At 37.8% G+C, this 25,543-nt stretch overlaps 1 protein-coding gene across 4 annotated transcripts in view; it reads left to right on the forward strand.

The window, feature by feature from the left end:
- The window catches only part of VAV3 (vav guanine nucleotide exchange factor 3), a 352,547-nt gene that overhangs the window by 175,155 nt on the left and 151,849 nt on the right, over positions 1-25,543 (forward strand). For all 4 annotated transcript variants that reach the window (XM_070608037.1, XM_008518842.2, XM_070608038.1 and 1 more), the window contains 8 exons: positions 595-698; positions 2,520-2,619; positions 6,542-6,637; positions 9,781-9,849; positions 11,650-11,736; positions 15,863-15,948; positions 17,545-17,677; positions 18,059-18,168. In XM_070608037.1, the coding sequence (XP_070464138.1) occupies positions 595-698; positions 2,520-2,619; positions 6,542-6,637; positions 9,781-9,849; positions 11,650-11,736; positions 15,863-15,948; positions 17,545-17,677; positions 18,059-18,168 (785 nt within the window). The remainder of the gene's footprint in view (positions 1-594; positions 699-2,519; positions 2,620-6,541; positions 6,638-9,780; positions 9,850-11,649; positions 11,737-15,862; positions 15,949-17,544; positions 17,678-18,058; positions 18,169-25,543) is intronic.

Raw genomic sequence — 25,543 nt, forward strand, 5'->3', positions numbered from 1 at the left:
GCCTCATACAATTTACTTGCTCCTTATTGATACCATTAGTTGTCTGGTTTCAAGTAATTTAGTCTGATTATTGTTAGTTTAGAGCCAGGACACCACTAATTGACCAAAGTAGAAATCTACATTTTTATGTCCCGAGGACATGAATCATTACTTGATCCTGTCAATAAAACATTAAGCACTTGGATAGTTTTATTTAAAAATTTAAACTGATTATAAAATGAAAATGAGCTGTACATATTTTTATACAAGGAATAAATGACCCTTTAATAACTGGTAAGATAATTTCTTTTTTCACAGGACACTGACACTTCAAGTCAGATCTGAAATTGCCATTTCCCATGCACATGGCCTGTCTCTCTCTCCCTCTCTCTCTTCCTTTCCTTCTCCTTCTTCCCTTTTTCCCTTCATTCTCTGTCTTCTCTTCCTCGCCTCCCCATCGTCGTCCTCCTCTCTCTACTGATGGATAAGGTTAATATATTCAGAGCATTCAGCATATCCTTGAATGGCAAGTCTATCCACAATAGAGATTCTGGGTTTGGGGTGCTTTTTTGGTTCTGATTCCTAATTTTCTTTGACATTATTTTCTTTTCTAAGGAACTTGTAAAAGTTCATCGGAACCTAATGCAAGAGATTCATGATTCCATTGTAAATAAAAATGACCAGAACTTGTATCAAGTTTTCATTAACTACAAGGAAAGGTAACTTTTAAATTTTGTGGCTATTAGTTTGTAATTATAGTGAAGGTTAGTATCAAAATTGCTCATAAGTAGCTATTATTACTGTTAATTAAGATACTACTTAGAGGGGCCAGACCAGTGGTGCAGTGGTTAAATTGGCATGTTTCGCTTCTTGGCAGCCCGGGGTTCGCTGGTTTGGATCCTGGGTGCAGACATGGCACCACTTGGCAAAAGCCATGCTTTGGTAGGCATCCACATATAAAGTAGAGGCAGATGGGCACGGATGTTGGCTCAGGGCCAGCCTTGCTCAGCAAAAAGAGGAAGATTGGCGGCAGTTAGCTCAGGGCTAATCTTCCTCAAAAAGAAAAAAAAAGATACTACTTAGAGAGTAGCAAAAGCATGGGACAGCTGATCTCAGGGTGGTAGTTTGAGCTCTATATGTATATCAGAAAAAAAAAAGTGAAAAAAAAAAAAAGGCATCCAGACTTCTGCATTGCCAATCAGAAGGTGTAGGTTCTTTTACAGACCCTGTCACCCTTGACTTCTGTAGTTTGCAGGAAGTCATTTTAACTCTCTGAGCAGCATCCTTTTCTCCATCTTGTAAATGTTAGATGTAGATTAGCTGGTACCTAGTGCTTTTTCCAACTCTAATATTTTATAATTCTCTATTTTGGAGTATTAGATTCACAGGTAAAGTCAGTTTCCCTTTCTAAGTTTGAAAAACAGCTTCTGAACAACTCAAATGAATTAAAGTACCAAGGAATTTCATTTAAAATATAGTTCTCTCGGGGCTGGCCCATGTTAAGTTTACACACTCTTCTTCGGCGGCCTGGAGGTCACTGGTTCAGAGCCCAGGTGAGAACCTAAGCACTGCTTATCAAGCCATGGTGTGGCAAGTGTCCCACATCTAAAATAGGGGAAGATGGGTATGGATGTTAGCTCAGGGCCAATCTCAGCAAAAAGAGGAGGATTGGCGGTGGATGTTAGCTCAGGGCTAATCTTTCTTGGGGGAAAAAATATAGTTCTGTCTTTTTAAATCAGGCGCTATAGTTCCTAGTACTGACTAAGAAGTGGCTAAGGAATTGCTTTGCATCAACAATGAGATAAACATTAACTTATTAGTAGTTTTTTCCAAAAGGAGAGGTAAAAGAAACAATAAAGTACCCAGCCTCTTTGCAAAATATCTGTATTACTCCAGAGATAGCCTTCCTGAAGCAAGCTTAACTCCATGCAATGTGAGTTATCTTCTATCCAGTACTGTTCAGGCTTCTCATCCCCACTTTTCAAATAATGTATTTTCCTTAATTAAAAAGTAGGAAGGTGTAGGAAGTTTATTATTGAGTAGAGTCATAAGTAGTGATTACAATAAAATTAGAGTATAAAATAAAACTGTACCTGAGTGTGAATTAACAGTAAAAAGTTGATCTCTAATAGGAACTTAAACAGAAATGTTTAGTTTTGTTTTTGTGGTGTATATGTGTACTCAATATTAAAAGTCATTAAGCCAATTTGTAAAACCTACCTACTATAAAAATGTACATGGAATTAATCCCATTCAAATTTAGAAATCAAAATTAGTCATTTTTTTATACCATAAGTATGAGTGACCTTCATTCTATGACTGGATGTGTGGTGTCTTAAAAAGAACTGAGAAAGCTGAGGTTCAGAGATGTGAGTAATTTGCCCAGGGTTACCTAGGTCGTTAGAGCTGCAGGACAAGTAAGATTTGTCTGATTCTCCCTAACTGTGGTTTTAGAAAGATAGAAATTCTGCCTCTTTCCCCTTCCACTTCATTACTGGTTTTTCGCCCTACAGATTCCTCCCTCTCTTCTTCCTTTTCAGGTTGGTTATTTATGGGCAGTACTGCAGTGGAGTGGAGTCGGCCATCTCTAGTTTAGACTACATTTCTAAGACAAAAGAAGATGTCAAACTGAAATTAGAGGTGCCTGTTTATTTTTTGTTAGTTTATGAAATAAAGTAAAATAAAACTAAAAGCAATTATATTCCTTTTCATGATCAATGCAACCGTAAACTTCCCAGTGTATTCACAATTTAATTTCAAGTCAGTTTTATAAAATATTTTAATAGATAGCTCTATAAAATAATGATATGGTAATAATAATAACAATAGTAAAATTTAAGACTTACGGCTCTCTGTTGTCCATGCATTGTCTCATTAGATTCTCAGAACTCTGTGAGATAGATACAATTAATTTTCTTAGCTGATGAATGAGAAAGCCAAGGTTCAGAGAGGTTATGAGTAATTTGACTAGGGTCATCTAGGTAGTAAGAGGTGCAGGAGGAATAAGATATATGTAAGATAATGTATATGTAAATTTAAAATGTTTGTTAAAAATATAAGACATTTAAGGTCAGGCGTATAAAAATGTATGGCTGTTGCTCATAAGAAGGAAGACGACAGACACAAACATCATAAGATTAAGTAGTATGTGACGAGCACTGGTTGACAGGGCTCCGTGGGTAAGACTGAGTGATCACTTCAGGATAGGGAAAATGTAGAAGATTTCTCTGAAGAGGTATTACTTGAGTTAGGTCACTGAAGAATGGGGTGAGTCTCGACAGATGAGATTACAGGGAGAGCATTCTGGAAAAATTGTTATGTCTTGACCAGAAAAGTCGGGAAAGTTTGAGAAATGGGGAGTAGGCCAGTGTGAACAGAGCACATGGTAGCAATGGAAAATAAGTCTGGAAACTATTGTCATTTTTCTTGAACATCATTTTTTTTTCACAAGAAGAGTTTGCACTTTCAAAGAACTTTTGAAAAATGATTATATGTTTTATGAATTATCTCAAATGTATTATCCATATGTTTGGATTTTCTGAAGTTTCAGGTAGAGGTATAGAGTCAACTCGGAAATGACTGCGTGTGGCTTAGCTGGCTCTTGAGTGTCCCCTTTGCTGCTCTTTGTTCAGTTTAGCACTGAGATCAGAGGATGAACAGGGAAGAAAAGAGGCAGATGATTTTCAAATCAGAACCCCTTCATTGTTTTAGCATATCTGGGGTGATTTCATAACTCATAACAAAGGGGAACTATTGGTTAGAAAGTTTGCACATCAACAGGCTACCAAGTAGTGTACTGACTCTTTGTGATGGATCTTTTTTCCTTACCTCTTAACAACCCTTTGATGAAGCGGCCCTATGTCTGAAGATGGTTTGACTCACCACTAAATAACATCCTGACAGCCTTGTTAGTGTAAAGGGTTCCTGCCCCTCTTTGGAGAATAGAACCTCTTAAGTGTAGAACTATTAGCCACCTTGACTCAAATTAAGATATGATGGTAAGATAAAACTTTACAACTTACGCAATTAGTTCCTGATAGAGCTGTCATTAAAGCATTTTTTTTTTAACAAATATATAAAATTCTGGCTCAAGACAGGAGTCAGCAAGTTGTCAACCAGCCCTCCATTATATTCTCAGCACTGTTTGTATGTTCCTCTCCCTTCTTTCAGAGTCACTGTCAAAGTCCTGCCCCCTGACCATTCTCTGAGGCTTTAGGTACATAGTTTGTGCAGTCACTATCAGTCTTACGGAAAGAGAGGACCTCAGGCTCGGGGCGGGGTGCTGCTGGCTGTCCTTTCCTCATCTGAAAGGCTCCTACCTCTGACCACTTGCGTGATTTGGAAGTACAGTCATGCATCACTTAACAATGGGGATATGTTGTGAGAAATGTGTCAGGCGATTTTGTCATTGTGTGTCCTTCATAAAGTGTCCTTCTACAAACCTAGAGGGCATAGCCTACTACATACCTAGGCTATATGGTACTATACTTAGTAAGTAAGTATACCACCTACTATATGATACTCCATATAGTACCACCACTGCATGGGCTTATGGGACCATGATCATATATGTGGTTGTTGGAACCGTACTCTGCAATTCGCAGCATGATGGGCGGAAAGCTGCTATTCTTGGTACCTCTCTGCCTCCTTCCTCTCTTCTGTTTTGTGGTTATTTTTGCTCTTGTTGATTTTTTTTTTCTTCTCTTCTTTGGAACCAAAATAACATGGGGTGAAGGATAATAGAATCTCTTTGTCTTGCCCGGTAAGCTGGCTCATCCCTATTCCATTTTCTTTTCTTTTCATTTAGAATTGGAGTTTAGGCTAGGCACGTGAATGGATGTTTTCAAAGAATCATTTCTACCCTTTATTTATTTTCGATACTAGTAAGAATTTTACACCTCAGTCTCAGGCCCCCCAGTTTTAGGAAATGCCAGTAACGTTAGTTTCTTTACTTCCTGAGCCTATAACTTAGAAATTAAAGGAAGTAATTTTGTCCCTATCAGTTTTAAACTGAATTCATAATATAGCAAGGTGAATTTTAAATGTATGACATTTTTGTTTCTAACACTGTGTTAAGAAGGCTTGGTATAAGAAGTGTAAGATACAACTTTAATTCCAAGGAGTTTAAAATGCAGCTGGAAAGATGAGACCCATTCATTACAATAGTGATAACAGTTTAACCTCCTATTTGAGACCCATGATCCAGAATTTTCTACAATCTGTAGAAGAAAGAAGTCAGTTGAAATAGTTATCCTTCCAAGGAATTGCAGCAATTGACAAGACATGAACTAACATGTCAAGATGTGTCCCCAGTTCTTCTTGCTTAAGAGCTGTAGTCAGGCACTCGTTAAGTCACTATGGTCATTAGAGCTAATGGTGTTTGCTTTATAGCTTCTGATAACACATCCTTCCATGTGCCAGGAAAGCTAGGTGTGGGCAAAGGGGAAACAAACTCACGAACAAAGGAGTATCTTCTTGAACACAACTCCTTCCATGAGCTGGAAAATTCCTTGGTCTGGGATGTGCAATTGTCTGAGGCTTTTGGGCTCAAAGTTGCTTGCTAATAATAATATTTTTATGGAACTTCATTGCTTTTTTTTTTTTTTTGACTAGACCACAGATATGTGAGAAACCATAAAATCAGAAAAGGAACTTGTTCAAGGTGACACAGCCAAGAGTTAGCCAAACTTGATTTAAATTCAGGCTGACACTTCAAATTCAAAGTACTTGCCTCAAAGTCATAGTTAATGTCAAAAGAGTGAACAGATCAATACTATTTTTAGATGAACTTTTAAGAAAGAAGAGTGTGAGATTAAAAAAGTAAAATCTGAGGATTTTACAACTTTGAATCCAGTAGTAGGGTTATACGTTAGCAAATTTTCAGTCAGTCATTCCATTTCATGCAGGTAAATATTTTTTAAGCAAATACTAGATTCTTAGAGGGATAAAAGATATCCTATATTGGGGAAGATATTATATACAATAACTAAAAGACCCACAAAGCACAGAGAGAGAGAGCATAATTTTGATTGGGATTATTACTAAAAGCCTAGAAGTATAGTTATTCAAGAGGATGATGAATTTTGCTGGAAACTGGACAAAGCACATGAGATTTGAAGGAAACTGAACAAACCAAGGCATGATGGTGGGAAAGGCACATGGCAGGTTTGATGAGTAGGGCCTTCTTGTTGATGCCTGGTCCACAGGCCCACGAGGGGAGACTGGTGGAAGGTAGAGCTAGGAGGGCAAGTGGAGGAAGACCTTGGAGGGCCCCTACAGAAAGTAATCTTCATGCATGAAATAGTTCTACTATGGAGTCCTGTTTAGGGTTGAAATGCTACAAGATTTGTTTGTTTCCTTGGTTTTTAATTAAAGATACTTTCTATTTTTTAGAAAGGAGGATTGTTAAGGAAAACAACAAAATATTTATTATATAATAACAGTGTTGTTTATGGCTTTTGCATCTTTTATTGCAAAAGGCCTTTCTGCATTTTGTTTTATGACTGCCTTTGATGAAACTAACAAAATTTTTAAAAGAAGTTTTTAAAAAACATTTCATTAGGAATGTTCCAAAAGAGCAAATAATGGGAAATTCACTCTTCGAGATTTGCTTGTGGTTCCTATGCAACGTGTTTTAAAGTATCACCTTCTCCTCCAGGTATGTAACTTAACACTGTTTGTTTGTTTATTTGTTCATTTATTCATTCAACAAAATATTAATGAAGCATCAGCTATGCTCCACAGGCTCCACGTTTGGGGCTCTATCCCCTTACAATTTTCAATTATTAGTACAGCTAAGTGGGAAATAACAGAAGAGCTGGAAAGTTTTTCTTCCTATCAGCAATGATGATTCTGTATTTTCTACAAAGTCACATTTTGTGTCCTTCCAACAGAACTGTCTTCAAAAGAATTAAAACGCAAGGCAAAACAAATAAAAAGATCCCTTCAACTAAGTCCTCTGTAGTGAGCATTAATCATTTATTAGAATCTCAGTGTTGCGACACACTTGAATTTTGCTAGGTTAATTGTGTTAGACCTTTTGCCTTACAACCATAAACTAAAGAGAATTGTGACACATTCTGGGTTGTGTTCTGCTATAGTGAATTACAATAAGACTACATTTATTTTGAAGTGATTCTTGTTATAACCCCAAAGCTTATGGTTTCCACGGTTAGTCTTCTAATGAGGGTGGAGAGTCTTATAAATTTAATTTGATAGCTGTACCAGGAGACTCATTAGTTCTGCTCCAAAGAAATGTCTTACCGTATTAGTCTGTCAACTCCGCTGATGCTTGTGAGATGTCACTTTAAAAAGATCTGCTACCTGTACGTGAAATATAATTTTGAGTCTGCTGTGCTTTGTACATCTTGTATATTAAATTTCTTGAACTGTAGCCACAAAATTATTAGTCATCTCTATTTTTGTTCTACTGAGAAATCAGAAAAATTCAGACCCTGATTATTCCTTAAAAATGCATTAAAACATTTATGAGACTTAAACTCAAAGCAACTTAATCAAATTGGATTTTATGAAAAAGTAATAAGGAAGACATAGGCAATCAGTTTCTAAGACATCATGGAACTAAAAACATGTCCAAAAAAAGATAATTTATTTTGTAACTTTGGTATAGTCAGATATCAATTGAAGAATTTAGAAGGTGCAATTTTCCAGCAGCATCTATTTTGGTCACTTCTAAGGCTTTAGACACACTTATAAAAGTATAAAATAGGACTTTAGCTTTTTGAAATGCCACAGACTTTTTTTCCTAATTCCTCTTGGATTGTTTCGTATTTTAAATTTCAAAATTATGTTTGGTTTCATGATAATTTTTTAAAATAGGAAAAATTTTATTTGGGGCACTACATACAGATAAAAATTCTAGAAATGTTTTTCCATCTTGAAGTAGTGTAGAGTAGAATTTATTTGTCTGATGTTTAGAAATTTGAATAAATGTGATATGAATTTGAACATTTCCTACTTCTAGATTTTAGTGGGGAAATCATTTTTGAAAGGCTTTATGATTTGAAAGCACAGGCTTATAAAATTAGAATATTTTATAGTGGGGAGTTTGAAAGTTTGAGAATAATTTGCTATTACTATTTAATAAAGAGAGTAAAAATAGAAATAAAAGAATATAACTTTGACGAGTTTATTATATGTAAGAGATTTGATGTCTGTAGGTCCTATTTGTGACCAGAAACACTACTGGTATTGAATTCAGCCAAGAGTTTTGAGTGACTCCCCTGGACCACACACAGTATTAGGCACATGTGTTGTAAAATAGCCCCTAGGCCCTGGAGGAGTGCACTGTTTAGATGGGGAGAATGGAATGTAAGCTGCCAAGTACAACGCAATGTGATAGATATGCAGAGGGGACAAATAAAGGCTTAGTTAATTATGCCTAAGGAGGCTGGGGACTTGAGTAGAGGCCTCTGTGTCACAGAAAGCTTCACAGAGGAATGATTCTTGAACTGGGTTTTGAAGGAAGACTAAGAGTTTGACAGGTGGATCAGAGAGGGGAAGGGCTTTCTAAGAGAAAACAGCATGCCTAATGGGGTCAGATACTAGAACTATTTTGAGAATTGCAGTTAATCTAATATGAATAGACTATAGATTGTTTGGGCGGAAGTGGAGAGAGAAGTTGGGAGAGGTTTACCCAATTTAGATCGTGAAGGGTCTGTCTAAGAGGTATGGATAACAACCTGAAACTTTTGTGGGCATCACAGAAGTCTAAATAGGGTAGAGACAAGATCTGATTTACAATTTAGAAACCTAACTCTGATGTCGATAGACTGAATAGATTATAGTGAGGAGAGACTGCAAGTCAGAAGATCAATCAGGAGCCTATTATAAAGACCCATTTGAAAAGAGTAACAATCTGAACCAAGGTAGGGCAGTAAGGATGGTTTCAAGGGGAACGGTCAGGGTTACTGTCACCAGAACATAGTGACGGGGGAGAGAGAGGGGTGTCTCGGACACCTTGGGCACCTTTCAGGTCATCATTACACTGATGAAAGTGCCATCATTCAATAAAACATAAACAGGAACAAGAGTAGAATTGTGAGTGAAGATGCATTAAGTTTGGACATGTTGAATTGGAGAGGTTTATGAGATACTATTAGTTCTAATAGGTAGAGCTATTTCATTGGACAGATGAGTCTGAGACTCACGCATGAGTTCTGAGTTGAGCACATTCATTACAGAGTGATTGTCTCAGGTGATAGTTGACATTGTGGCAAGGGTTATGATAGAATCTGCAGAGTATGTAAAATAAGAATAACAGAAAACTAAGGTGAAAATCTAGGGAACAATAACTTTCTAAGGTGCAATAAAGAAAGAAGTATGAAAGATGGATGGATAGGCAGAACAACAAACTAACAAACAACCATAACAGCAACAAACAGAAGATCCTAATGTCCCTGAAGCCAAAGGAGAGGTGTAGTCATCAGAATCAAAAGCCATAGAGAAGCCAAGCTTGATAAAGAGTGAAAAGTATCAGTTCAACTGGCAATGAGGGGATCTTTCCTAACATTTCGGGAGAGGGTTCCTGTAGTGATGGGGGATAGAATTTGGGTTCGTCTTTGAAAGGAAAATGTTTCCAACCATTGTCTCAGGCTCTTTTGGTATCTAGTTGGTCTTCTTACAGATTGAAAATTTTGATGAAAATAGAGCCTAGTTACATTAGATTTATCACATTGTGATGCAGATAAGGATAAAAATGGTTTATTTTTTAAATGTTTTCTTTTGTAAGTTTTGGTTTTAATTTGTCAAAAGTAGTACTCCGCTATATCTTCCAAATAGGAGCTGGTCAAACATACCACTGATCCTGTGGAGAAGGCGAATCTGAAACTGGCTCTCGATGCAATGAAGGTAAGGCAGACATATCATTATCTTGTCTGTATTTTTTATTCTTGCCTCAAAACAATAGAATACAAACTGTTACTATCTATGTATGATGTGCTAATATATTATGCATATAAGTATTTGTATAATTTTGTTTTTGATCAGGAGAGCTAGACATTTTTAACTGAAATAGGTATCCTTGCATGGATTTGTTAGACCGAAACACATAAAACCAAGAGGTATATTAAAATAACTTTTCTTATTTATGAATAACATGACAACTTTCATAACCACCAGGAATGATTTAACATAACGATTTTATTTTACATACTTTGTACGGTTACTAATAGAAAGCTGTTGGCTTCATGAGCACCAGGTCAGCTGGTGACACAGAACACTGGTGTGACTTCTTTCCTCAAGTGAGGGTATCTGCCAGGTTTAGCTTTATGGATGCTGTGCGTCAACACAAGTGGATTTCAGTTTGGGTTTCTACTTTCAGGTAAATCTGAAAATCAAGAACTACGAGTAGGTAAAGGCAGACTTTTTGAACATATTTAGCAATCTATAAAATCCCAATTTCCACGTTATGGTGGACTTGGACTTTGAAAGAGATAATATTTGCCCCTAACTTAAAATTGGCCCTAACTTAAAACATAGGCAGATATTTTTAGTTTTGTTTTTTGTGGTATATATGTGTACTCAATATTAACAGTCGTTAAGCCAGTTTATAAAACCTACCTACTATAAAAATGTACATGGAATTAATCCCATTCAAATTTAGAAATCAAAATTAGTCAGCTTTTATACCATACAAAATGCCAATGTGACTCTGCTCAGAGCAATGCATACTTACTTATGTGTCTCTGTGCCCATTTCAGTGTTAGCTCTGCTACTTTAGCTGATTTTAGTGGCCTGTCAGGAAACATCACACAATTATTTATTATTATAAAAAAATCAGACCAACTTTCCACTTTTTAAAGAAATCACTTATAGATACATCCTATGAAAACTCAGGCTTTCATTTAGAACAAAGTAAGGACCTGCTTTTTGTCAGAGTTCTGCTCCTACGGTTGCAGATAAATTTGAGAGGGTAGAGAAAAAAGAAAACCCAGAAAACAGGAAAATCTAGAGCACATATAATAAAAATAGCTAGTTACAGTATGGAAAGATTAGCTAATGTTTCCTCAAATATGAGAAAAGACAGTTTAAAATAGGTGAAGGCACATGGAGAAACATGGCCAGCGTTGTTAGTTCACTTGAATTCATTTTTGTGCTCTTTAGTTTCTTTCTGTCTCCTTCACTTCTCCTTTATTAGCTCTTTAAAATTGAGCTGGCTTCCTGGACTGAATGCTCTCAGGAACTAAGATACTAACTGGTTGCAGAAAACAGTCCTGCTAGATTCATTGTCTGACTTCTAGTTACTTTTTCTCCCTGCTAATCCTTCCTGATTGCCCTTATTCTAACCCAGGTAAAAATGTAATTCTCTAGAGGTTGGTTATTAACGTGTTTGGAATTTACATTCTCCTGACCTAGTTTCCGTTTTGTTGTTCTGCCTAGTGGCATATTTTGTTTACTTTTTATCCTTATTCTTCTCAAGGGTGTGGTAAATGACAACTCTTCAGTCTTCCCAGCTGTACCCCAGACATTTTAAAATTGCTTTTGAGATGCAGCTTTGATGGATTGGGGATCCATTGTATTGTCATTGAAAAGTTGTGGTGGTTCCATTTACCACTAATGAAATTAATGACGTGTTTTCTTTCAAACAGTTCTCATCTCTTCTCCAATCTTATTGTGCCTTCTTTTTGTACCCTTCTCTTCATCCTTTAGGATTTGGCACAATATGTGAATGAAGTGAAGAGAGATAATGAGACCCTTCGTGAAATTAAACAGTTTCAGTTATCTATAGAAAATTTGGTATGTAATTATGCTTCCATCCAACTCCCCCTCACCCACAAGTCAGGAGACATTTTAGGAGTTGTTTTTGAAGAAAAGATAGTTTACCTTCACGTTTCTGTTGTTCCAGCCTTTTACCAATTCCTCTATTTGGCAGCAGTCACTTGGACATCTAGTGGCACCTGTGACATATCATTGTCCAGGGACTTTCTGCCATCATTTGTCACTCTCACCTTAATCACAGTGTGCCTCTTCCCCCCAGCAGTCCAAATTCCAAACATTGAAGTCCATTTTTTTCTTTTCTTCCCCTCACCCTCATACATACTCACAGCTGATTCCTGTTTATTATTTATTTAATGTATATTTATTGGGTAACTACTGGGTGCCAGACGTTTTGCCTGGGACTGAATCTATAGCTGTGAACAGCATGGTCATGGTTGAGGAGACAGTAAAAATGCCATCTCGAGACTAGTGCTGTGAATGAGGTGCTGTAATAGAGGATAATAAGGGGAGTCCTGGTTTAGATAAGATGGTTAGACAAAGTCCTTCTGAGTCATTTGCCACTTGAACCTGAAGAATCAGAAAAAAATCCAGTGGCATAAAGATCTGCGGGGAGAGGATTCAGGCAGAACCTATGGCAAGTGAAATGCCCAGAGATAGGCAAGAGCCGGGGGGGTTCAAGAAGCTGAAGGGCTAGGGTGGCTGGCAATTGGAAGTGAAAGGAAGAATGGTGGGCTCTGAAGTGGGAGAGGTAGGCAGGAGAGCTGTGCACCCCCAGCCTCGGAGGCCATGGCGCTGAGTTGTGCTTTTACTGTGATTGCAGTGGGAAGCCAGTGGAAGGTTTTTATCAGTTTCACAGTCTGATTTACATTTCAAGAAAACCCATTTAGGGGGCCGGCCCTTGGCTGAGTGGTTAAGTTTGCGCGCTCCGCTTCGGTGGCCCAGGGTTTCACCCGTTTGGATCCTCGGGGTGGACATGGCACTGCTTATTAGGCCACGTTGAGGTGGCGTCCCACATGCCACAATTAGAAGGACCCACAACTAAAATATACAACTATGTACTGGGGGGATTCTGGGGAAAAAAAGCAAAAAAAAAAAAGATTGGCAACAGTTGTTAGCTCAGGTGCCAATCTTTAAAAAAAAAAAAAAAAGAAAGAAAACCCATTTAGCAGGCAGGCCAGTCAGCAAGTTGTTGAGGTGATTTCAAGAGAGAGATGTTGGAGGCCTGGATTAAGCTATGGGCAGTGAAAATAGGGATAAATGAATGGATTTTAAGATACTTTTTTTGGCAGAGCAGTTTTATTACTTCTTTCTTTGAAACGTCTTGAGCTTATTTCTTCTTTTCACACATACAGCCACTTTTCCATTCCAGGACCTCATCTGCCACCTTTCGAGTCACAGAAGCCTCTAATCATCTCTTCCTATAGTTGCATTTCCAAAATGTGAATTTCTCAATTCACGCTCTTTCTCAAACTTGTCAAAATTTTCTGTTGCCTTCAGGATTCAGTGAACATTCCTTAGCATGATATTTAAGGCCCTCAATGATGTGGACTTAAACTCTTTTCCTGGCCTCATCCGGTTAATAACTGCCCACGTACTTTACATGGCAGCTACCCTGCTGTGTTGTGCAGTCTCCCATTTGCCGTACATTTTTATCACTCTGCCTTTGGTGGTAAACTTGTCAGAGCCTAGAATGTCTTTTCCCATTATTTCCTATTGAATTCCTTCAAGGTCCAACTAAAATAAATCCTTTTCCTAATCTCCCGTTATCCTTTCTCTTTGTAATTCCGTAGCACGTTGCCTGAATAGCTGTTAGGCATGTTTTTTTGTTGTGGTAAAATATATATAACATTAAATTTACCATTTTTAAACTTACAGTTTTGTGACATTAAGTACATTCATATTGTTGTGCAGCCATCCCCACCATCCATCTCCATAACTCTTTTCATCTTGTAAAACCGAAACTCTGTACCTGTTACACACGAACTCTCCATTTTCCCCTCCTCCCAGCCCCTGGCAACCACTCTTCTACCTTCTGTCTTTATGAATTTGACTACTCTAAGTACCTCGTGTAAGAGGAATCATACAATATATATTAGTCCTTTTGTGACTGGCTTGTCTCACTTAGCATAATGTCTTTAATGTTTATTCATTTTGAAGCACGTGTCAGAATGTCGTCTTTTTTTTTTTTAAGATATTCCTTTTTAAGGTTGAATAATATAACACTGACTGTATATAGTCCACATTTTGTTTATCCATTCTTCTGTCTATGGACACTTGGGTTGCTTCCTCCTGTTGTGAATATTGCTGCTATGAACATGGGTGTAGCAATACCTGTTTGAGTCCCTGCCTTCACTTTTTTTGCTTATATACCCAAAAGTGGAATTGCTCAATTTTATGGTAATTCTATATTTAATTTTTTGAGGAATAGCCATGTTGTTTTTCACAGTGGCTGCACCGTTTTACATTCCCACCAGCAAAGCACAGGAATTCCAGTGTCTCCACATCCTTGCCAACACTTGTTCTTTTCTTTCTTTTATTTTTTTTGATAATGTCCATCCAAATGGATGTGAAGTGGTATCTCATTGTGGTTTTGATTTTGCATTTTCCTAATGATTAGTGATATTAAACATCTTTTCATGTGCTTCTTGGCCATTCGTATATCTTCCTTGGAGAAATGTCTATTCAAGTCTGTTGCCTATTTTTGAATCTGTTGTTTGTTTTTTGTTGTTGAGATATGAGTTCTTTATCTATTCTAGGTATCAATTCTTAGCATACATTTTTTTTTTGCAAATATTTTCTCCCATTTTATGGATTGCCTTTTTACTCTGTTGATAGTATCTTTAGCTGAAACTTTTTAATTTTGATGAAGTCCAACTTATCAATCTTTTCTTTTGTTGCCTTTGCTTTTAGTGTCACATCCAAGAAATCATTACTGGGTCCAATGTCATAAACCTTTCCCCCTATGTTTTCTTCTGAGTTTTATATTTTCAGCTCTTTGATTCATTTTGAGTTAATTTCTGTATACAGTGTAAGGTAAGGGTCCAAGTTCCTTCCTGTGCCTGTGCACATCCGGCTTCCCCAGCATCATTTGTTGAAAAGGCTGTCCTATCCCCATTGAATGGTCTTGGCATCCTTGTCAAAAATCATTTGACCGGATATGTGAGGGCTTATTTCTGCATGTGCTGTTCTATTCCATTGGTCTAGTGGTCTGTTTTCAGGCTGGCGCCACACTGTTTTTGTTACCATAGCTTTGTCATAAGTTTTGCAGTCAGGAAGTGTGCGACCCCGTCTTTGTTCTTCCAGATCGCTTTGTGTATTAAGGCTTCCTTGAGATTCCATGTGATATTTCGTATGAAATTTTCTTTTTCTGAAAAAAATATCATTGGGATTTTGATAGAGAATTTTTATTTCTCTACTTTTTTTGTAGTGTAGTTAAATATGTATCTATCTCCTTTATGAGAATGTAATCTCCTAGATGTTAGTGATAATTTTCAGTCAATTTTTTTTCCCTAGCAGCTTGTACAGTAGATGCTCATAAATAACTTAAAAAAATGTTATTGCCTACCTCTGGGGAAATGGCTCATTATTTTTAATCATTAAATCAGAACTTTTCATTCTTGAGATCTTAGCTCAGGGAAGCCATTCTTGACTCCCTAGATCAAATTAAGTTCCCTGGCTATGCTTGCTTCCTGTGCTCCTCCTTCGTGGCAATTGCACATGTGTAATTATATACTTCTGTGAGTATTTGCCCCTCACGGGGCAGTATGTTCCATGGGTGCAGGGTCTGTGTCATTTTTTCCTATACCTATTACAGTGGATGTTCAATAAATATTAGTTGCTGTAACTTCCTTGTGATTTGAATTCTTGCAATTAATTCTCTCTTTTGGTAGCTAACTTCCCCAGTTGGGTTAAAAGTAAAATCAATTAAGTGTCCTCAGTATACCTCCTGGACTGACCAAGGACAGACTGTTTTTGAAAATGTATCATACAGACCTGAGCTCTGTAGAGTGAGTATGCTAAAAATGTAAAATGATAAAATTTGTAATGTACTAAGGTAGATGTCCCTAGTACATATCCTCACTGATGTTTATTTCTGTTTTTATATGCTTCTGAAAAACTGAGACATGTACATTTTATATTTTAGAATCAACCAGTGTTGCTTTTTGGACGACCTCAGGGAGATGGTGAAATTCGAATAACTACTCTAGACAAGCATACAAAACAAGAAAGGTGAGAAAAGAGGAGCAATACTTGTTTTCAAAATAATTAGTATCAGAAGATTGATAAAATCTTCAAAACAATTCCTCCAGGACAAAGGAGGGAAATAGAGGAAGAAAAACAAGGGGACAGACCAATCTGTGGTTTTCTAAAGTTTTCTCATATAGAGCAGTTAAGTATTTCCCTCTAGGTTCTAATGTCTGTTGATTTGTGTAAGTTTAACTGCTTGAGAAGGCACTGGCAAATATAGAATGTCGGCTAGAGTAAAAAAAGGTACACATTAAAATAAGAGTAGACATAAAGTAGCAATAGATAATTACCATAAAAACACCATTGTTTCATTCTTTTTTTTTTGGTATTCATTTTAAAATAACTAAAAATAATACAAAATGTCCTAAAAAGGAAGTCTAAATGATGACCATTTAGTGAGATTTTCTTGAAGGAAACTTGCAGATGAAATCCATGAAGATGAGTGAGCTTGACCAGGTGTCCCTAATTATGTATATATGATTGTGAAACTGATCCATTTGGTAGAAATGGCCATTTTCTGGAACCTTTGGAGACGAGAAAGTCAGCCAGCAGGGGGCAGCATCAGCACTTGCTTCCTCCTTGATACCCAGGCTCTACAGGTAGTTCCTGGGAGAGAGATCCTTTTAGCCTCTCAGGGAAAATAGGATTTGACAGTGATGCAAGTATCAGAGCCATGTGACTGTATCGTTATCATTATCATTGTTTAAAAAATGTATGTGTGTTTATCAATGAGAGTTTTTGAAAAGATATAAGTATTGGTATTGGGTGGTAGGATTAAAAGGTTTGTTTTCTCCCCCAATTCCATTGTTTTTAATAAGAAAGAAGAGAAATATCAACATGCAAATTTAACCATAATTCTTCTAGTTTACATTTTGCTCATATATCACTCAATTTGTGTTTCAGGTGGTCTATTAAATGATGAGGAGCAGCATAGAGGGGAAAAGCGCAGGTCCCACGATTAGACCCGAGTGTGACTCTTGCTCTGCACCTCACTAGCAGTGTGACCTTGAGCAAATTATTGAACTTCTCTAAGCCCCAATAATATTCTCCCCAATAATATCAAGCTGATAATAATACCCACCTCCGCACGTGGTCCTGGGGATTTAAGTCCAGTGAGTCGTCTTTGTGAAGGGGATGAGCGCAGCTCAAGGCATTCTGGCTGACTCCCAGTAACATCAGTGGAACTTAACTGCTATTGTTGTCGTTAATATTTTTCTGTAAATGTTTAGCTTTTAAACTAAAACCAGAAAAAAGTAATTGCTCATGAAAACGCTTTACTGCTTATCTCAGCTGTTCCTTACAGCACCTCTTCAGTGTGGATATCATTCTTATTATAATTTGGTCTGTTTTTTCAGTGAGGAAACTGAGGTACAGTGAGGCCATCTATTTAGTAGAGGGAAGTGCCAGGATACACAGAGTTCATTCTTTTCAGTGCGCAGCACTGCCTTTGTCTTTAACTCAAAGCAAAAATGTTTGGTTGGTTTAGTTAAATTTTACCAGAGAAGAATTAACATACATGCTTCCAAACCATTTTAAATCAATCAATCTCTTTTCTCCCTTTGTCTCCTTCTCTCTCAGGCATATCTTCTTGTTTGATTTGGCAGTGATTGTATGTAAAAGGAAAGGCGATAACTATGAAATGAAGGAAATAATAGATCTTCAGCAGTACAAAATAGCCAACAATCCTACAACTGATAAAGAAAATAAAAAGGTGAATTCTTGGAAATTAGTAACTGTAATTTAGTCTTATTCAAGGAAAGTGTGCTAATACATTCATGTGAGAGGTGGCTTGTCAATCCAGGTGTTTTTGTTCCTAGGGATTGATTAGGAGCAAACCTCTGTGAGAAATAATTGGACATTGCCACAGCTGTTATGATCATCTCTAATGCCTTAATGATCAAAACAAATGCGTTTGGCATAGAAATTGTTATATAGATGAAGTTGACTACAGTAATCTTGATTGTTCACAATTTGTACAGTGATAATGTTGTGAGAGGTTTGTGAATGATTATGGTAGTGTTTTAGTGAATTTGGAAACATCATGTTATTAATGAGTGATAAATATTAACCTGAGGAATATTAATTTTAACAGTGGTCTTATGGCTTCTACCTCATCCATACCCAAGGACAAAATGGGTTAGAATTTTATTGCAAGACAAAAGATTTAAAGAAAAAATGGCTGGAACAGTTTGAAATGGCTTTGTGAGTATTTCTGCTTTTAAAAGTGCTTATTTCTACTAGTTAATTCTCTTGTGAATAATGAACTACCACTAAGTGTACTCTACTGCTTGTGGCACCTGGAGAGAGGCTGCAGAAACACTTTGCTCTGAGCATGAATGCTACTAGGCGGTTGCTTGATAACTTTGTCTCCTAGCAGAGCAGTTTTGGTGAATTTCTTCAAGAAAAAGAAAGAGGGAGCTCTGACCTTCTGTTTGACTTTCTTCTCATGGGCTTTTAATTCTTCAGCTTTTAGCAGCTCATGAAAATATTGATTATTCTAATGATAAACTTTTAATGTAATTACCATGTTTTATATATATCTTTAAGTTAAATAGAAATACCCCCCCAAACACATACGTACACATATGTACATACATGGACGTATCTTCTTTTTCACAGAAAGATTGATTTCTTCCCCCTGTTTGTTTTTAACTCGTTTATTCTTGGAATCCTGGGTAAATTGCTTGACGTCTTCAATGAATGCTGGAAGGGCTTGATTTCTTTGTGTTCTTTTCTTTTATTGAAGTAAGAGCTCAACAGAGAGGTGGGAAATAAATCAGACCTGTTTTAAAAGGAATGGCATAAAGAGATGTAATTACACAAGAACGTGTCATTATAGGGGTTTATTTTAAGTTTTGATGTTTATGGATTAAAAGGTGCGTAATGACCCTTGTTAGGGAAACATATAGGTCACCCTGAATTAACACTGTTAGCAAAAGGTCAAATTAAGAAAAACACTTTTGTGATTTGTTTCTTTAGTATTCTAGCATTATTTGCCCTTTGTGGGCAAATTCCATCAGGTTTCTATTTTTGCTTTTGCTTTGTTTTGAAGTGCTCACGTTAATGTAAAATGCAGGTGGGATTAGAATGTTTTATTGTAGTTCTGAAGAGAGAAAAATAAGGATTTTCTTATGATTATTTAAGCTAACATTTTGAGAGACACGATTGTACAACCAGAATATTTTTAAGCTTGTAGACAGTTCTGAGTTCAGCTATAACCATGAACTGGCTGCATAGTCTTAGCCAAGTTATTTAACCTTTCAGAGCCTCAGTTTCCTCCTCTGTAATATAGGAAGCATATTTATTTCGAATTCCAAGTAATATATGTCAGGCAGGATGCTAGTCAAATAGTACAACAGCAGTGACATGGGAGTGACAGTAAGTGATATCTGTTGTTATCACTATTATTAATCTTGTTTTGCATTTAAGATCCTATTCATCTGTGGGTGCTTATAAAATCAGAGGGCATCTTCCCGTATACTATTACAGTTCTTACAATTTGTTGTTATTGATTACAGTCATTAAACAAAAGAGGTTAGTAGTTTTGTGCATTAATGCAGTGGCTATACTATAGGGAGCCCTTTGGTTTCAGGCACAGGTGACGATGTTGATGACCTCCGTCCAACTGATGGATAGTGGGTTACATGATAAGCCTAATGTACTGTTTTAGTGAGGTTTCAAGTGATAGACAGCACTTGGAATTGAGCAGTTAGAACTGGAATGACAGGATGTTGGCATTGGTGATAATGGGCATAGGCAGAGCTGCTCTCAAGCCTTGCTCTTGCTGGGAAGGATGCTAGGCTATTTTCTTATAGGTTCTCTTCAGCTCTATAGTCTTTACATGAGTGAAGGAATTTCTACAGAGGAGGAAAGTTAAATTTCCTGTTCCAGAGCCAAGCAGGCCTCTTGGATTGTATGATAGGCTTATCAGCTAATATTTTGTTCAGTTACTATAAATCAAACAGCCAAACTCTGGATAAGAGAGACTCGACAAGATGGATGCTTAGATCTCTTTCAAGTAAAAGAATCTAGGGTAGGTAGATAAGGGGTGGTATGGCGGCTCTCTGGGAGATTGTTAGGGACCCAGACTCAGATCTTCCTGCTCTGCCATTATCAGCATTTGGTTGCTATCCTCAAAATCGGTCATCTTGTCATCCAAGATAGCTGCTGGAGCCCCAGCAATAAAATCTACATTTTAGGCAGCAGAAGGTGATCGCTCACTTTTAAGAATCCTTTGCAGAAATGCCACAAACTTCTGTTACATAATGCTGACCAGAACTTAGTCATGTGGCCACATTTGACAAGGGATCCTGGGAAATATAATCTTTATTCCAGGCAGGATTGTGCCTGGCTAAAAACCAATGTTCTCTTACCAAAGGAGAAGGGACAAACAGCTGCTTACAGGCAACTAGCAGTTGCTGCCTTCCAGGAGTATGGCTGGGCTTAAATTATTCCACCACAAGAAAGATGGCTGTACCACATACAGGGAAACTGGGATTCTTAATCTTTGAGCATTTTCAAGAACCTTAACAATTTAATTAAACATCCATAGACGCGGCTGTTTGTATTTCAGAGTTCCATTGACTGCACATGCAGATGGTGAGGGGGTGGAAGTACCTTTTTTGAGAATTGCTCAAAGTCGAAGTTGAGGGCTTCTATAAGCAGGGATTATGCCACGTGTGGCAAAATAAAATTAGTCAGGATTTTATTCAAGTGTCAGAATATTCCATTCTTTTATTTCCTCCTCTCTTTCTTGAAGCTCATTATGCAGGAAAGCCCTGCTTCAAGCTTTGTAAGACAGCTCTTGCTTGTCTTGTGTTCAGGAAAATAGAATAATCTAGAGAAGTCCTGAAGTTTAAGACGTTGCCTGTGGTTCAAATTCTACTGTTTTATCCATTATCGAAAGTTCTAGTACTCTTACTCTGTAAGCCATAGAGAATAAAAGGCCACTAAGAAATCCTGCAGCATTCATGACAACACATGAACAGCAGTAAGCCTGGTGTATCTGAACAGGCTGACTTCTTCCAGTCACGTTAGCATTGACATGGGCCCCATAAGTCCTCGTGGAGTGCTCTGGAATGTTGCTTTAAGGAACTCTGAAAAGGAAAGGGAGGCATTGGTAGGAGGGTAGCGGGAAATCGAGGGATATTTTAAGACTGATGGAATGCTTGCCAGTTCTACTTACAGAAGATGGCAGTTCTGCTGTTTAGAGGATGACTAGATCATTTATATTTTTAAAAAAATTGCAAATCACCTTTAAGGCGTTTAAAATACTGCTCTTAATTTGGAACATTAAAAAAGACTGTAAAAAAGCAGGAATACCTATAAACAATGAATATTCAGTAAACACCAGTCCTCTCCCCAAAGGTGACCTGAATCTCAGCCTCTGTCTTCCCACGTGCCTCCCCATCCCTGTCAGCAGCTGTGTTCTCCGACCTTCTTTGGCCATAACCACTTCCAGCATTTAAAACATGCAACAAACCGCATCAGAACCTGGCAAACCTCCATAAGACTTGCTGAACAAAGGGAAGAGCGGCAGTGGCCCACTTGGATGGAGCAGGAAGAAAGATCTTTTTTCTTTTTTCCTGGGAGAAGAAGTGGTAGCAGGACTGATCGCTCTTGAGGGGGTTGGAACAGTTACTGAGTCAAATCATGTTGGAGAGCTATGGTTCTGGGGACCCCGCTCTAAAGAATATATTAAAATCTTTAAGAGGCTGATACATGTTGCTTATTCTTATTTCCAAAAGGACTTTTTGTTATCTCTCAACATTCCATTTAGTTATCTGTGAAATAGCATGGCAAATATTTTTGTTAGCTTAAGCTAGTTTTCATAATGGTGTTGGAAAATGTGGACGTGAATGCCTATAGCAATGTTCAAAATATTCTTACAAAGCTATGGATATGTCTCCCCCAGATCCCTTATATCCAGTGTGTTTTTATGAATTCTGTTAGATTTAAATTAATAAATATTGTCATATCCATTCTATAGCTCAGGAAACTAGCCATCACAGGAGCATTTCAGCGAATTTGTACAAGTTCAATGCTCTATCATTTACAATAGAGTTCATGATCTCAGTTCACAGCATTTTCTTTATCCATGAGGATGCTAAAATAAGCAGCGGGACTCAAATCCTGTTATCTAAAACTGGAGTCAGGTTTCTTTCCCTTTTTTCCCCCCCGTGACTAGGACCTAAAGGATCAGACAGTTTCCTTAAATGTTCCAGAAATAAGTCAAAGTTGGGTAAAATATGAAATAAAGAAATGGAATAATAGAATAAGAAGACTTTTAAAAAGAAAGTTAGAGAAAGAAAAGTTAGAGGAATAAAAGTAAAACAGGAAAAAGTAGAAAGTGGTAGATTCTGATCCAGCCCTGTAGTGTTTATTGAAGGGAATTGAAAGGCCCTCTTTCCTGGAATTTGTTCTGACTGACTTGATCCAATTCTTGAAATTCTAACAATTTATATTTACTCCCTTGAATAAAGAAACCCCCTTTAAAGATGCATATGCCATTATTGCCACCACTATCTAAGATTTCTTCACTGTGTACCATATGCCAGCCACAGTGCTGCATGGATTACCCTAAGGAAATATAGCATAGAGATCGTTAATGTCTGCTAAAATATTAGCCCAGGATATTTATCTGTTAAATGCTAAGACTAATGGTAGTGGGGAGAAGAGAAGGAGAAGGGAGTGTGGAAATCCTAGCGCTGGTGAGGGGCTCTGGGCCCAGGCTGCATTATCCTCTGAGGGACAACCCCTGAGTTTTGCTTCCCAGGATGAACCCCCTAAAAGGAGTGCTCTCCAAGTGGGTTGGGTCAGAGGGCAGGAATCTAGTCATTAAACTCCACAAATCCCATTTAATCTGAGCCACAGTGTGTCTTTCTAATTTATATCCTGTCTATTTCCAGAAGGAATTTGAGGTCACTCACAATAAAAAGCACACATGCCACAGAATTAAAAAGAAAATTTAAATAATCAGAGGTCAAACAGAACAGTGTTTCAAAGCGTTTTCCTCAAACTCAGGCTCCATTAGATGAGAACATTTTCTTGAAATTTACCTTCTGTAGTTTGTATTATGAAAGCAATGAGTATGTTTTTCACATTTCAAATGTAAAATTATATTTTATCAAGGATAATTTTGTTTAATCTAAAGATATTGCTCAGATATTCTGAATACTGGAGAGATAATTGCCAGAGAAAATTGTGTTCATTCTACAAATATTTATTGAGCACTTGCCTTGTTGCCAGACACTATTGGAAGCCGTGGGCATATAACAATGAGGGAGCTATTGCAATTGAATTGAAATACTGTAACTTCTAAATATAATAATTTTCCGTTAATGTGTAATGGATTGAATTTCAAGACTGAACTGTTGATATTTCTATCCAAATACTCTCTCCCTCCCAGTCCTGTTTACTCAAGTGTACATAGATGGAGACCCGAGAATTGCCCTTCTCCCTCTAAGAATTGCCTCTCTCCCTCCACATGTAATCAGTTGCTCACCAATCTCTCCAGATTAAATCAGACCTGTTGCTTGTAACCTCCATCCTCACCTCCCGGTTTAAACCTTCCACATCTCCAAGCAGCTTCTGTGTTCCCTGCCTAGTCCGTTCTTCAGGAAGCATCCACGGTGATCTAATTGTGCCCTGCCCTACTTAAAACCCTTTGTTGGCTATTTATTGCACTTGGTATAATATCAAAATTCTTACCAGGACCTAAGAAGCCCTCCATGATTTTATCCCGCCCATCTTTCTGGCCACAGCTCACATCGGTTTTGCCTTTGCTCATTTTGCTCCAGTTAGATTTAGTGTATTTCAGTTCCTGGAGAATGCACAGGCCTCAGGCATTCACCCATGAGGTTCCCCTACCTGGGATCGTCTTTCCTCCTGCTCTTTGGGTAGCTGGTTCTTTATCCTACAGATCTTGGCTTTAAATGTCACTTGGTGAGAGAGATCTCTCCTGACCTCTATGCTAAATTAGTAACCTCACCTCCCCAGTATCCTCTCACAATTGTAATTATATGGCTGGACAAAAATTACCCAAGCATGGTGTTTGTAGCCTTCCCTCCGCCTTACAATCTGCCTCCTTGTTAAAGGGAATCTGTTACTTGCCTGCCCAATTTTACCTCTTTTCTCCCCCTAAAGAGTGAGGATTCTTTCTTGCTTACTAGCAGAGAAGCTAAATTGAACTACATGGTTAATGCTGGGAGAAACAGAAAAAGAAAGCTTCATGGGTCTGGGGATGGAAAGAATGTTTTGAGTTTTGGTGTGAGTGACGCTCTGGAGTAGCTGTGGGGTCTGAGGGATTAGGAAAGGGGAAAAGGATCTTTAGAAAAGCATTTCTGTGGACTTGGAATTATATTTCCTTTCATATTCTTTGAAAGGCTAAGTAAAGAATGAAATTGCTTTTTGGTTATTTTGGTTGCTGTCTGTGTACTTTTAATGTCCCAAGGCTGAACTGAGCCCTTGCACTGATGGGATTACCAACAGATCTAGCTGTCTGTTTCATGTCTGTTTCTCCCACTGGACTATAAACCCCAAGAGGGCAAGGATCTTGTCAGTGTTGTTTACAGGCATGAACAACATGTCCAAACAGTGCCTGGCACATAGAAGATAATCATATTTTTATTGTAAATCTGAAATTTTGCTCTTTAAGTTTTCTGACAACAAGGGCAATAAAAGAAAGACTTGATGAGCTATGGAATTCTTATTGTCTGACAAAATATCCCAACTGCCCTTGAGGGAGAGAAACTTTTTCTTGTCTGATGAGTGTATAATGTGAATCCTTAGGTAAGAGACAGTGCAAAACATATGTTCTCCAATAGCAACATTAGACTTTTTGAAGCTTTAGAAGTTGATGTCATATGTCTTTATTTCTTTCACAAATTAGCCTTCAAAAATGAGATTGCAATTTTTCGAAGACATTTTTATAGATACCTAACCTGACACTTTCAGGTTATGTTTCTTTTTGTCCTCCAAGATGTGTTTCTTTTTGGCAGTCTGACTTGATGCATGGATGGCACTTCTAGAAAGAAGCAGGATGGGTAATTTTCACATTACCTGGACTCTTTCAGATAACGCTGATCTAATCTATACTTATGCTAAAAACTACAGAACAATATGCAACTCATGTGCTTTTGGGGGCCTCCTTGTCTCTAGGAGATGTGGGCAGAATGTGGCCTAAACTCCACTTCTAGGTCTGAGGTGCTCAAAGCCTACCTGCTTCCTCACACTTCTCTCTGTCCACACTCCTGATTCCTTGTGGCTTGCTTGTTTTTTTCCACCTCTCAGACCCGGAAGAAAGGCTCCATTCCTTCCCCATTTTTCACCTGAAATCCAGTCATAGTCTACATTTTGTGATACTCATGAGTGTCACAAGGGAGGCTCATTTCATGTGGCTGTTCCCTCTACCATTTGACTGGTCTCCTTGACATCCTGAGTAGCACCCGGAGTGTGACCCTCCCCATTGTATGCTGCTCCCTGCAATGGACCAGTACTCCTGACTCACTGCTTCTCCTGTGGTGAGTGACTAGTCAGGCCAGAGAGAGCACCCCGTCTAGCCGTCTTGGGATTTAGA

Source organism: Equus przewalskii, unplaced genomic scaffold (genome assembly GCF_037783145.1).
Source record: "Equus przewalskii isolate Varuska unplaced genomic scaffold, EquPr2 ChrUn-13, whole genome shotgun sequence".
NCBI classification, from domain to species: domain Eukaryota; kingdom Metazoa; phylum Chordata; class Mammalia; order Perissodactyla; family Equidae; genus Equus; species Equus przewalskii.